This window comes from Brachycentrus maculatus, unplaced genomic scaffold (genome assembly GCF_059751285.1).
Source record: "Brachycentrus maculatus isolate JH-2025_06_01 unplaced genomic scaffold, ASM5975128v1 h1tg000452l, whole genome shotgun sequence".
Classification (NCBI taxonomy): domain Eukaryota; kingdom Metazoa; phylum Arthropoda; class Insecta; order Trichoptera; family Brachycentridae; genus Brachycentrus; species Brachycentrus maculatus.
In genome coordinates this window covers 1,316,994-1,331,927 of record NW_028281199.1, presented here as the reverse complement: position 1 = coordinate 1,331,927, position 14,934 = coordinate 1,316,994, and the positions used below count along the sequence as shown (strand labels likewise).

General features: G+C 32.8%; 1 protein-coding gene across 2 annotated transcripts; it reads right to left on the bottom strand.

The window, feature by feature from the left end:
- Positions 1-1,842: 1,842 nt before the first annotated feature.
- LOC148302453 (uncharacterized) lies at positions 1,843-9,694 on the bottom strand. 2 transcript variants are annotated; one of them, XM_088271611.1, is made up of 3 exons: positions 9,383-9,694; positions 6,507-6,684; positions 1,843-3,349 (listed from the first exon to the last, which is right to left on the bottom strand). In XM_088271611.1, the coding sequence occupies exons 1-3, from the start codon at positions 9,383-9,385 to the stop codon at positions 3,180-3,182; spliced, it is 351 nt and encodes a 116-aa protein (XP_088127737.1). In that variant the 5' UTR covers positions 9,386-9,694; the 3' UTR covers positions 1,843-3,179. The 2 variants fall into 2 exon arrangements, with proteins under 2 accessions (XP_088127737.1, XP_088127738.1); XM_088271612.1 differs by lacking the exon at positions 9,383-9,694 and adding an exon at positions 8,547-8,666.
- Positions 9,695-14,934: the final 5,240 nt, after the last annotated feature.

Here is a 14,934-nt window from a genome sequence, read left to right as displayed (position 1 = left end):
AATCACAATGGTGACAAAATACATTTTCGGTACTCTGCGATTATATAAACTCTCACTGCGATAACTTCATTATAGTTAGTGTTTCTCGTACCTGTGTATGTATTATTACTACTACTACTACCATTATGCCGTTTTCCTGTAAAGGTAGGCATAGAGGATGCTTACCCCCTCCCTTCCTCTACAACCATGCATCTAGTCAAACATCCATATCTCCAATATGTTGACTTTTGACACAACCAGATTTTAGGATCTGATTGATTTGGGCCTGCCAGGTCATCCTCATTTTGTTTTTCCATTCACATTTCGCCCACTCCTTTCAAGAACGTCATAAATCAAAAAACTTGATTTTTCAGGAGAACGTTTTTAAAGTTTTAAAATATAATACAATGTATTAAAAATAAATATCAAGCCACTTATTGAAGTTTTTACTGTGCAACAGATCTTTTTAAGTAAAATCTAAAGGTTTTTTCTCCATTTGAAAAATTTTAAGTATTTTTAAAAAAATATTTAAACAATACCTTTTCTTCAAAATGCAAAAACGACACTTTCTGCCCTGTAGCGGGTAAATATTAAGTTAAAAATATGCCGCTTTTGCTGGGATATAGTACGTTTTCTGGGCATTCCGAAAACATGCATAACTCAAAATTGGCGATTTTTGATTTATGACGTTCTTGAAAGGAGTGAGCGATTTGTCGCATATAATTTTTAAGTCAATCTCTTGTCATCCACTCCCTCCAAATATCCAAACCACATCAAAGAATCTTTCTTTATCAGTGGCTTTCTTTAAAATTTATGATGTAAGTATGTCTTTATTATTATATCATCTGGAAAGTAAACAAACGTTTTGCAGAACTTCATAACTCAATGTGTAATATTAAAATTTTCATATTTGTATGTGTTTGAAAACGATCCCAAAAGACAAGAAAATTTGACTATGTATCCATGTTATATATATCCATGTCCGCCTCCGTAGCGTAATGGTCAGCACGCTCGGCTACCGTTCTGGAGGTCCCGGGTTCGATTCCCAGGGGGGGTCAAATAAATATAAGTGATTTTTTCACTGTAATATTTATTCAAAATTACCCTGGACTGGTGCCTGAAGCGGAGGGCTGATCACCTTTCCTTCGTGTGTAAACGATCAAGATAACACTGCGTTTATATGACACAGTGCCCTATGCACCATTGGGTTGTGGATAAGGGTTTTATTATTATCCATGTTTGGTTTTCACCTTTATTTAGATAACATTTACAAGTGTCCTTTGGTTTATATTTACCAAATGGTAAATAGGACACTTTATTAATGCATTGTTATCTTGGCCGTAAGCAATGTCAAAGTAATATCAAACCGTTAGTCCAGAATATTTCTAACTGTTATCTGCACCCAATGGTGCATAGGGCACTGCATTGTATCGGCGCAGGGTTATTTTGATCATTGATTAATTCATGATCAAATTAATATCAAATTGATTGTATGTGATGCCCTATATATAACGTGACCATTTATTTTTGTCCTCAAAACGGGACATCTACCAATGTTTACATAATAGTATGTATATTCAAGAAAACACACATTTTTTCATAGTTTTATGTATTAATAAAAAGAAAAGGAATGTTGATAAAGAAAATAAAAGGAATAAATAATAAAAATATGAAAAAAATATTTTGTTTTATACGGGACAGGCTGTCTAAAAACGGGACGGTCCCGTTCAAAACGGGACGTATGGTCACATTACCTATATACCATTAGGGGTTTGCCTAGAGGCAATTAATAAAAGTGAAAATACACTAAATTGTCATTTTACTTGATAATATATATATGGAAATAAGAAAAAGACATATGTAAACAAAACAAGTTTATTCAGTATAGTTAAGGTAGGAAGACAAGAGTTAGATTAAAAGATAGATAAAGAAGAAAATTCATGTGTTAGTTAGTTATCGAGAAGAGAATGTAGGTAGGTATTTATGGTAAGTAGTTATTGATAAAATGGAAAATGTTAACGAAGAAAGAAGGGAAAATAAGATGAAGATGAAAAATAAGAAATGACAGTATAAGAGTTAGTTTTTAAGAAAGTAATCTTTGGTTTCTCATTTAAATTAAACAAAAATCCTTCACGCAATAAAAACAGATTTCCCGGCAGCGCGCTTCACGGTCCAATTGTCCCGCAACAAACAAAATAACTTTAGGAAACTTTCTACTGTTATTACGTGACTCGCGGCTTATGGAAATCGTTAAAACACCTGTCATAATTCCCGACCGCGTGACAATGTCGTAAATTCACTTTTGGTTAGTCAAGTATACGGTGAGACAAGATCAATTAAATTGTTCTCATGTAAAAACAAATGAAATAATCGAAAGTGCATTTTTGACAGCTGTCAACAATGATGCGAGGCTACCAGCACACAAGTTCCGAACCCAATAATTGAGAAAATTAATAAAATATCGTGTAAATAATATAATATCTGCACATTTACCAGCCAACATATTAAAAATATTTAACTGATATTTTGGTCAATCACGCAGTGATAATATCCCAACATATATGTTAAATAATATTATAATATGTATAGTGTAGAAACACTCGATAGGGTGTTGCACACGTCGACCCTTAATTGATTACGAATTATTCGTTCATTGTAGATAAAAATGGCGAAGGCGGATATAGCATAGCAGATAATAGTTCATTTTTGCTTTATTTTATCGATTACTTGAATCTTTGGGTTAAGCTACTGGTAGGGCGTTTGTACACTACGTCTGGCACTTCAGTTAGCGTGATAAAACGATGATTGGCTTAGCTAGCTATTGGATTAGCTAGTGCTTTTGTCCATCTTTCTTCGGATCGGTGCTCTTCATCAGTGCGTGAACACGTTGCGCGTAAATTCGATCACGCTAAACTGTCGTAGTCACTTTTATTTTTCAAAACCAGACTGCTGGACGGTAAAATTCCGTGGTGCACAAGCGGCTGTAGTCTCACTTTACGCGGGTGTTCTGTTTGGGACTGGAATTCCAGTGAAAAGTCTCGCGTTTACTACGTAGTCTAGATAACTTAGCTTTCAACTAAATTAAAGCTGAACTTATCTACACTACGCAGTTGACGTGTTATCTTTTCACTGTCATTCCAGCGTAGGCGTTTGAAATAAATTCGGAAGGAAGTTGTTGCAGTTAGTTAGTTTTGGTGTGTTTAGTGTCCATGGGCGTGGACGGGGAAGTCTGCGTACCATCCGAAGGCACCGTGGTGTCCAGTGTGCGCTCCGTAGTCAACGTAGTCATGGGGGTCGTGGTGGCCGTGGTGTCCGGCGTGACGCGCTGGCCTCTCCTCGGAAGAAGCGGCATCTACGTCTTCATCAGCGACTAATAAAGCAAACAATTACATATAAATTATTAGGTGCGATACAAAAATAAAAATCCAATACAGTGTTTCACAAATGTGATGTTTCGAAAGTGTATCCGCAATTTGAAGGTTTTAATCTTGCAATCTCTCTGTATTGCGCACTTTTGATCTTGCTACCTTTTACCAAATTCTGTATTAAAAAAAAACTGAAAGTAGTCAGATGTGGTGCGAGTAAAAAAGGTTGAGTGCTCATTGTTATATATTGCCGGCTGTTCTGCTGGTACATATGCTTTTCGCCCTGTTCCTAAACCCGAGTGGTGCATAAGGCACCGCATCGAATCGACGCGGTGTTAGCTCGATCGTGATTATATCAAGTCAGGGTGATTAGTGTTAAGCTTCAGACTCATGGATATAGGAATGGAATAAGTTTATTTGGATGTTAATGACGTAGGTGAAGAAACTCAGGATGAACGGCATTACTGCCATATTGAAAAGTTGATGCAGGAGGAATAAGAAGAAGAAAAAAGAAAATAGCAATAATGGCCAGGGTTGCATACCCATACTCACTGGCTTGTATGAGTTGTTATTTTAGAAACGCATTTTTTCTTCTTTTAAACCTTACCCGCACCCATTGGTGCATAAGACATTGTAATTGCATAAATGCAGTGTTATCTTGATTGTTAATTACATGAAGGCAAAGTGATCATTCCTGGGCTCCAGATACCAGTGGATGATAATAAATATAAGAGTGAAATGTCACAAATATTTATTTTGTCTCCCCTGGCAATCGAACCCAGGGCATGTGTCGGGTTGTGGTCCCGTGTTAGTGTCGCGGACTCTTAAGTCGGAGTTTCTCGGTTCGAACCCACTCTACCACAACTTGATACCTATTTCTAGTAATGAGCCGCTTAGGCCCACGGAAATAGTATGAAATTGAAATATTTGTGTAAATAATAATGAAAAAAGCGCAAATATTTCTCTTTTTCTTTAAAAAATAATCAGCATTGTAGCCAGACACGCTAACCACTACACACGTACAACGGGCGTTTCTAATATCGTAGTCTTACAGGAGAATGTGACCAACTAACAAAATGTAAAATGTTCAGGAGGGCCATTTAAGTCACTTTTGCTTGGCAAGAAAATAAACATCAATGCAGTTAGTCATTTTTAACAAGGCAATATATTATGCTTTCAAGTTTAAAATCCATTGGGATTTTTTTTAAGCTAGTAAGATATCAAATAGTCAATGATCACATTTTTGTTCAAAATGTACTTGGTCACTTTCTCCTGTATGACTACGATATGTAGAGAAGAGAGTATACAATATACATGGTACCTACCAATCAAATTACGTTAATATTTACTTTTCATATAAATTTTCCACACTGCACGCACCCTTAATTTATTTTGGAAACTTCCCTAAATTATTTAGATATCACAAAGCCATAAATCTAAATGCAAAACGGCTTATCGTTTTCCTAAACAAGTTCAAACTTATCGAGTTTCGAAAGTTTCGAAGGGTTTAAGAACACGCCAATATTAATAGATACGTTGTATGTTGTATCAAAAAGATATCGTGTGTTTGAGCCATCACGATGAGCACAAATTATGAATGAGTGAAATTTAATATTTTGTATACTAAAAGTTCACTATTATTACCCACTATAAGACGAATTATATCATTCAGTGCTTTTTATCATTCTATCAAATAAACATGCGATTCTTTGACGTACATTTACATTTTTACATGACATCTTTTTTTAATAATTAAAATAACAACAACAAAAACATTTAAAAAGTGATTAAATGATTTGTTTTAAATGTCAAATACATAGCTTAAAATCAAAAGATTCATATTCATCTTCTTCTTCTTCTAACCCTTATCCGCACCCAATGGTGCATAGGGCACTGTATGATATAAACACATGAAGAAAAGGTGATCAGCCCTCCGCTGCAGGTATCAGTCCAGGGTAATACTAAATAAATATTCGAGTGAAAAAATCACTTATATTTATTTGACCTCCCCTGGGAATCGAATCCGGGACCTCCAGAACGGTAGCCGAGCGTGCTGACCTACGAGGCGGACACTGAATGTTAAATACATAACTTCAACGGATTAATATTTATATTACAATAGTTTCAAGCTGTACCCACCCACGCGTAGCTGTAGCTCTTATTTTTAAATGGAAAAGAAATAAAATTATGTAAATTTAAAAAAAATCGTTAATCTTTATTAGTATTGTGGTTTCAACCGAACCAAAACAGACAAATCTTAAGACGAATCAAAATCAATAAAATGTTACTTTTGGATGGCATTTTTACGTTTATATTTTCTCACGGGGAAAACTAAAGGCCATGTTAAATCGATCTTCGCATAGGTTACAAGTAGGTACCTATTATGGAATATGTTTCCCTAGAATGAAAGGTTTTCGCTTTTATAAACTCATATATCACGTTAACAGTGTGATAAACTTAACGAGGTGCAAATTGTAAAGTTGAAATAGTAAGTAAAACGGTTGAGAACGGTCAAGAGTCGATTTGTTTTAATTTATTTGTTGTAACCTCATGAGTGTTTAATAATGTCTTAATAAGACGAAACGCGTCACACATATATATAAATATATATATGTAAATAAAAGTAGAATTCAATCCAATAACCGTGTTTAATTTTGGATATATTACCCAACAATTCTACTACTACTACTACTACTACCATCACGCCGTTTCACCCAACAATTCGATTTGTTTTAAGTCAAATGTTAATATTAAAGCCCAACAATCAATACCCCGCCACTTAATTTTCGTTAAATTCTGGCAACATTTTGGCTTTTGAATTCAGACGATGTACGAATTCGTCGGTATTTTTTTTGGTTGGTGGTCCATGTGGATCACCAACCATTCATTTAGATGTTTTTTTCTCGTTCATCAACGCGCAATACTGTTTCTTTCTATCGGATGAGGTGTGTTGAGGGTAGAAGCTGTGTATGTGTATGCAGTGGTGTGCACAGAGAATTAATTAGGTTTGGCAGTAAGTAGAGGTAAGTAGTAAGGTAAGGTAGTACTACTAATAAGGTAGGGTAAGTACTGGTTGCGTTTTTATATGTCACTCGGGTAATAGGATAGGCACTGCTTTTCTGCCTATATGGAATGCAAGCCCGTGTATGATATTTCGCTTACCTTCCTGTCGAGTGTACTGAATGGCTTGGGAAGGCCCGTAGACGGCCTGGCGAGCCACCCGGTGGTGCTCCGAGGGGGAGAAGCTCAGGAACTGGATGTCCTCCACGGGGATGGCGATGTACTTGGGTCTAGCGGCCACCATGGCCACGAAGCATAGCGCTGCAGCGAACACGTAAACCTACACACAATACAAAACATCAAATACTTGAACCCTCGTACACAGTGCCAGATTTAGAGCAGTGGCGGCTCTAATTGTTATAAAAAAGTATTGAAAATTCAAATTATGTAATACAAAGATTAGAACAGTGTTTTCAGTTTTTATTTATTTATTGATTCGGTGTTTAATTTGTAGAACTCCATTTTAATTTACGTATTAATTTTTAAATCAAGCACAGATTTTTTGAGTCTACTTAGTTTTATTTTACTAACTATTTTTAATAAAACTATTAAAAATATTAACTATTGTATCCCATAAATTATTACTGCACAGTTAAAACTATTACTTAAGTACCTAGAATTGTATAGCTACATAAGGACCGTCAGTCCATTTAATCTTCGCATTCGTTTGAAAATGTCATAACTAGACGAAACAATTGTCACAATACTAATTTTTATGTATTTTTTTATAAAATACAACTTAGTAGACTCAAAAAATCTGTGTTTTATTTAAAAATTATAACATAAATTTTGAACGGGGGAGGCTGGAGGCGTTTGAGATGCTACTGGCGCATTTTGGGGATTGATCGGTCAGAACATGTAGGAACAACGAGGTACTAACCAGGGCTGGGGAGTCTAGATGCTTACTAAATAAAGTAGAACAGCAGAGAGCCAAATGTACAAGCCATAATATAAGAAACCCAGGCCTGCTTCTTACGATTGCGGAAGGCATGTGCGAAGACACAAACTACAGATGCTTAACCTAAATGGACCAAATTATCTCCGACATTCGTTGTAGCGAATACGCCGAGTTGAAGAGACGGGTGGAGACTGACCATCAAAGAAGTAAACCAATCACGAAGAAGATGTTTGACATTAACGGAAAAATCTTTAAAAAAATGCATTTCAAAAACTGTGTGAAAGTCGAGGGCGACCACTAGAAAATTGTTGCGGTTTCACACTAAAGGACATTATTATTATTATTATAAAATAATTGATTATAGTCTCAAACGAGTACGTATCTATCATTATTTTTAGAGAATGTCAACTTACAAACTTCATTTTGAGATAGGCGAACAAACGACAGTGAACTGACAACTTGGACTAGAAAGAAATATCATTTATACATAATGATATACTGTGTGATATTGGAGGGGGCTCCGTCTTAGTGCGATAGGTTTTTATTCATTTTTAGCTTTTTCCGGTAGATTGATCAGTTTTGTGAGATATATCCAGAGGTGCTCAATCATCCAATGATTTTATCTCAGTCCAATTTATTAAATTAAACAATTTGTACAAATATGAACGTAAGTATAAATAATATATATGTAATCATATTTCTATGCATAGGGCATCGCCGTTTACTAGATCACTAGATTTACTATTTACGCAGAACAAAACTAGTATTTAAGAATGGAAATGGAAAATGAACTGCCTAATGATAATTTGGGGTTGCATACCCAAACTTGTATTAAATTGTGGATTTTTAAATAAAATAAATATTAAAAAAACACCATTTTATTACATCTATTTTACGCATGTCTAAATCTTTATTTTAAAAAATTTGGGTTGTAACTCAGTTAGTAGTAGTGTAGTTACTAATTTCAACCAAAAATCTCGCCTATAAGTTTATTCTGAAAGAACTTGCAACTTTTCGAAATTTGTAGAATATTGAATAAAAAGTTGTTACTTAAACCAGCCAATGAAGCTCTGTAAATAAACAAACTACCTTACTTTAATCTCCAAACACATCTACACTAAGATTTCAATTAAATTGTTACGAAAAATCTAAATGGTAAATTTTAGTCTCTCGCTAAAAACTGTTTCAGCTTATATGATATTATTTTTTATCAAATTAAAAATACTTTAATTTTCATTGCTTACCCACCCACACGTAGCTGTGGCTTAGTCTGGTCCAATTGAAAAGAAATAAAATAGAAAGCCCACATATTTAATATGCTTGACTTTACAACACTTCAAAAAAAGATGAAACAAAGATGCCCATATTATTGATAATAATTCCCATACATTACAAATATTAATAAAAATATCAGCACTTTTATAATATGTTTACTGTTCCTTCACACTCATTAATAGATTATAGTTTTTTTTTTTTTTTTTAGATGGGAATTGCATTTATTATTTACCTTGCTTATTATGTACAAGGTTTATAGATCATTTAGTGGATTTTTGTTTCTTCTAGCTAATTAAAAATGTTTTTGTTTGAATCTGTGTTGGGAACAGGAGGGATCATCTAGTGTGGGTCAAATAGGAACTTCTCTGCATTTGCTCATTGTAATAGATTATAGTATGAATACACGTGATCTACTAAAAATAAATGTACCTACCTATGTAATAAAAAAATGGCGGAAATTATATTATGGACTTTTTGTTGTGTGACTTTTGCAAGTTAATCTTAGTTTCAATTAACACTGACTGTAATGTGCAAGTCACTTTATGAAATAAATTATAAGAATAAGAACCCCTGACCGGATAAAAACGCATTGCTATTCAAACGTTTCCAATAAATTGAGTGTTAAATATTTTACACTTCTTACAAAAAAGGCTAAAATGGTCATACTTACTGTGAAATTTACTACTGACGTGTAAAAAATAAAATTAATGTATCCATCCGTCTTGAACTAAGAAAATAGTTAAGAAATTGATATACAGTATTTGAATTATAATACACACACGCATATTTTTTTTAAAAAACTTACCATGTGTATCAAATGTAATGGTAGGTAGGTACACTTCGAGAAACTTCAACAATCGCGATCGGTGATACGAAAAAAATTTTGACTACGAAAAAATGACATAAATGTTAAAAAAAATAATGAAATCAAAGTTTAAGCGTTATACAAATATATTTGTTGAAGTGTAGAGAAAATCATCATAATGAGATACTTTTTTTTGTTCTTTCATAACTGTCACGATACATATTTTTTAAAGTAAATGTGTAATACAAAATAATAAAAGATAATCTCGATATTTATGTACCAAACATTATTTGTTTGAGATAAAATTTGCATTTTGTCTCATTTTTACCTCGCATGACGCCATTTTTTCGAAATGTTTTTTTTTCTTATTTTGAAATATTCAATTTGTATCAGTTTAGTTTTTCGACCACCATATCAAAAGTACCTACTCAAAGGCGGGTGGAGGATCTAGAGTGGGGCGATTACGTCAAAATCGACAATTCTCATTCTAAAAATGTATGGATCGAAAAGGGCGCTTGATTCGGGCAACGTCTTTTTCACTGTTATATGATATAAACCTGTTGAATTCAAAGATCGTAATTCGAAGTTAGGCTAGGTCGTCGTATTTTTATATTTTACCTCAAGAGATTCGTAAAAATAAGTCTCCAAATACACAAAGTAGGTTTTTTTTTTAAATTACCTAACATCCAAGTGACTCTAAAATCTAGCTATGGCTTATCGTGACCCTACTCAGGCTTCAACTTTTTAAGTTTTATAGCCTAGTGGACTTACTTTTAAAGTTACTATAATTTTATGTAATTCATGAGTGAAAATTCTAGGCGAAAACTTTTTGCTTACACAAAGTAGTAGGCGTGTCCTAGCCATTACAGCTATTCTCCTATCCCTACTAACTACTTCCCTTCCATATATTTTCCAATATGGAGTAATATCATTTACCCTGACACTTCCGTCACCTGCCTCCTAACTAACACAAATCCAAGCTTATGAGGAATTGATCCTTCTGCACTCTGAACTTTGTTATATATAAAACAACTATATAGTTAAGTTATCCCCCCAAGAATTTTACAATAGAGACCTTGGGAGAACGAAAGAAGTGTCCGAAGACCCCAAAAGAGGTGGTCTGATGACATAGTCGCTGTGGGGGGTAAAAACTGGCTGCAAGCAGCAACCGACCAGAGGAAATGGAAAGGGGAAGAGGCTTATATCCAGCAGTGGAGGTCAGAGGGCTCATGAAGAACATATAGTAAAAAAAAACATTGGTATAATGTTGCCTGGTTTCGAAGGAAATTGTTTTTTTATTGTTAAGTAGATAGTTTTTACTATTATGTGGTCTTAAGGAAGATGGCATTTTCTGCGAAACTGGTCGATTTTACAATTAAGTTATAATAAGACATTTAGTGATTTTATAACAAATTATTTGTATGTTACAATTTTATAATTGATTAAACTTTAGAATATAAATTTAAAGTTATATCGTTGTAAAAATAAACAACATACCGGCAAACGCAAGAACTTTCTATTGTATATCATCAGTTTCACTTTCATTTTTTGAGCTGTATAGCTATTAATTCTTTTGGTATAACAAAAAGAAAACGAATATACACAAAAAAGTTTTCTACTGTGAAAATGAATGAGATTTATTACCCATAAAAAGAGATACCCAATCGTCACGGTTAGTTTCTAGAGAAAACCTGATTGAAAACATCAATATTTGTTTTATATTTTACCGCACTTGTAAATTAATAATACTGTATTTCACCTACAGAAATTTTCAGTACTAAGTCAAGTGCAATCAGCGTCAATCATTAGGATTTTCACGAACAAAAAGTTAATTTTTTTTCACAACTAAAACCAACTATTATAAAAAATTTTAATTTTTTAAAATCACTCTTACTGCTGACTCTTATCTGTACCCGATGGTGCATAGGTCACTGCATCAAATTGATGTAATGTTTATTTAATTGTTACATGTTTATCACATGAAGGCAAGACGATCAGTCCTGCGCTTTAGGTACCAGTCCAGGGTAAAACGAAATAAATTTCAAGAGTGAAAAGCAAAGCATATTTATTTTAACCCCGCCAGGGAATTAAACCCGGAACCTCCAGTATGGTAGCAAAATGTGCTAACCACTGCACTATGAAGGCAGACAAAATACAATAAATATAGAATTTATAAATATGTATATGAATTTTCTGTTTGCATATATAGTGTACTAGTTTGGTGATTGGCTAGCATGCTTGAGTTCCCGGGTTCGATTCCCAGGGGTGCCGAAATAAATATGAGTGATTTTGCAGTCTATTTTTATTTCATATGCAGTAACGGTACCTGAAGCGCAAAACTGATCATCTAGCCTTCATGTAATCTACGATCAATATAACACTGTGTCGATGCGATGCAGAACCCTATGCACCATTTCGGCTGTCCAAATTTAAAACACAGTAAGGGACATTTTTTTTGTAGTAGGTTTTTTTTGCATTTATCGACTAAGTAGACTCTACTTAGTCCAAAAATGCAAAAAAAAACCTACTACAAAAAATGTCCCTTATTGTGTTTTAAATTTGGACAGCCGATTTGGTGCAAATAAGGATTAGAAGAAAATAATTTATAAAGTAATTTTTTTTTATTGTTGCTTTGTTTGTCATATACAGGGTCATTCATTTTTCGGTTTCGAAAGAAAAGCTAAATAAAACACACGCAGCAATACATTTTTTATAAAAATTTTATTTCATTATAAATTTTGGACTTTACCATTTAGTGTGAAAAACAATATCATTCAAATGGCACCTCGGGAAGATTCGATGCATGCGATTCTTTTGAGGTAATTTTGAACCACTTTTTCGCATACTTTATAATGAAATAAAAAATTTATAAAAAATGTATAGCTGTGTGTGTTTTATTTAGCATTTCTTTCAAAACCGAAAAATGGATGACCCTGTAATAAAATGTCTCCTATTTCGACACATCCAACTTACCAGTAAGCTAAATTCACTAAATATTTTTACCAGGAAATGGCTAACTGATAATTTTGCGTGCCCTAATACACATACTGCACTAATTTTATCTCAGGCATTTAAAAAAAAAACAACACTAAGGTGACATATGTATTTATTTATTTCCATTATACAACATGATATTAATAAAATGTACATCAAAAATTCTCTTATTTTTTACAAAAATACACATTGGTTTTGCACTTAAAATGATCCATAGGTCACAATTTAAAATGTATATCTTTCGTACAAAGTTTCTTTAAAAACATTTTGCAATAACATATAATTAGAATTAGTGTCCTTACATTTAAAGCTTTTATTGTTCCAAAGAAATTTGTGTATGTAATGCACAATACTTTATAAGAATATGAAAATATATTTTCGGTAATAAAAAAAAAACTGGTTTAATTGACTTTGTTTTGTTTACTTATTCAAACCCGCATATCAAACAAATTTTATTGAAAAAGAAATTTCTTTCACGAAGAATTACTGATTTTTTTGTTCAATTTTCTTATGTATAATTATTATCATTCTACCTTCATTTTCTCAGTCATTTTTGACTATGTAAATCTGTGAATGTTATATATTTTATCTTTACTGGTCTAATTGCACATTATTGTTAATTTTTTATAGTACAGAGAATAACTTTTTCATATAAGGACAAAAACCTTGCTTTTTTAAATACAATATGAAACATTAATAAGACGGGATTAGAGTTTATATCTACTATTCACATTTCTTTTGTAATAAACACAATTTAATTTCATATGCATAAAATTCTTCAACTTGTGTATACACACTGTGGACCTCAGGTCTTATATCTTGACGGTTTCATACATAACTAACTAACTAACCATCACGCCGCTTCCCCGCAGGGGTAGGCAGAGAGAATAGAGCGCCACACCACTCTGTCCTTGCAAACATTCTTCGCCTCTTCCACGTTCATGCATCTCCTCATACATACCCGCCGATTGTTACGACTCCTAACCTGACCACTTTCAAGTATTTGGCATACCTGATCGTGCCATGTTTTTCTCGGTCTTCCTCTGCTTCTTTTCCCGCTAACATTTGCCTCATAAATTTGTTTTACCGTTCTTTCCTCACTCATTCGTTCTACATGTCCAAACCATCTCAACACACCTTTCTTAATTTTATCGATAATGGATATCGATAATTTTATCGGTTTTATCGATATCGATAATTTTATCGATATCGATAATTTTATCGGTTTCATACATTTTAATTGCAAATTACTTCAGAACATTAATTTTTTCTATCTAACAGATTTATTAGAAAGAAAACAAATTATTAATCATTGGTCTATTAAAAATACATTGTGCTTTCTTACAACTAAAAAACAATGGTGAATTTAAGAACAATCAATTTATTAAGTACAAAAAATTAGTGGGTACTTTTTTAGAGTTAATTTTATACTACAAAAAAAGAAAAGCATAAAATGCAAAAAGTTCTAAAATGCAAAGATATATTAAAAGCTTCATATGTGTAGTTTTCAGTTCTGTTTATTTCAATATTCATAACATAAGTTATGGATATTGAAATAAACAGAATTCATGGGGACCAAATTATAAATAAAAGATGTGAAGAAACGGCTACTAACTGAAAAGAAATATTGTAAGTATGTAAAATGTTTCAATTGAAACCCTTCGACTAAATTTTATGTAAACTTTAAAACATCTAGATAATTATTCACTTCGCACATGTCTCCACCCATGACCTATTACATAAAAAAACATCTCAAGTTGTTAATATAGCACATCAATACAGGTACCTACCTGCTAGGTACCTGTATTGATGTGCACCCATAGATAAATAGTGGATGGTTATCTGTATTTATCTATGGCCACATTTGTTATTATCGTCGATCCGCCAAACGAATTTTCAATAGGTATTCAAATAATAAAACAATACATACTCTTATCTTAATATTTTTTGTCACATAAATGTAAATTCACAAGAATCTTCAAATTCACAATAGTACGTGTGTAGGAACAAAATACTAAACTATTTATGGATTATAACACTGAATTTCAGATATTTTTTAATACAAAACTAAGAAAGTATAACAAAGAAAAACAGAGGCAGTTTTTTCTACAAAGCCATAGAGCACCAGAAAATATTTTTTTGTTTTTAAATGTTTCTAATCCTAATAGACAATAAATAGAAACAATAATACTAAACTATCATACCCTTATTCAGCCATTCCTTGCATTTGTACTGATCACAACGTTTAGCCATCGGCAAATTGGCACTCCACTTCTAATATATAATATTTTATATACTAATTATTTATTATTTTTCAATAAATTTTGAAACAACAAAAAATAAAGATAACAATATTAAAGTTTGGATTCAAATAAATATTTACAACAATACTCTAACGAAACTAAATGTATAATTTTCAAATCTACCACTAGTTATTTTGCACCGCGTCTTAAAGGAAAATATCTACAACAGATTTTTATTTATATATTAGCGTTTCATTTGTAGAACTCCATTTTAATTTATACATAAAATACCAAAATCAAACACTACTTTAGTGC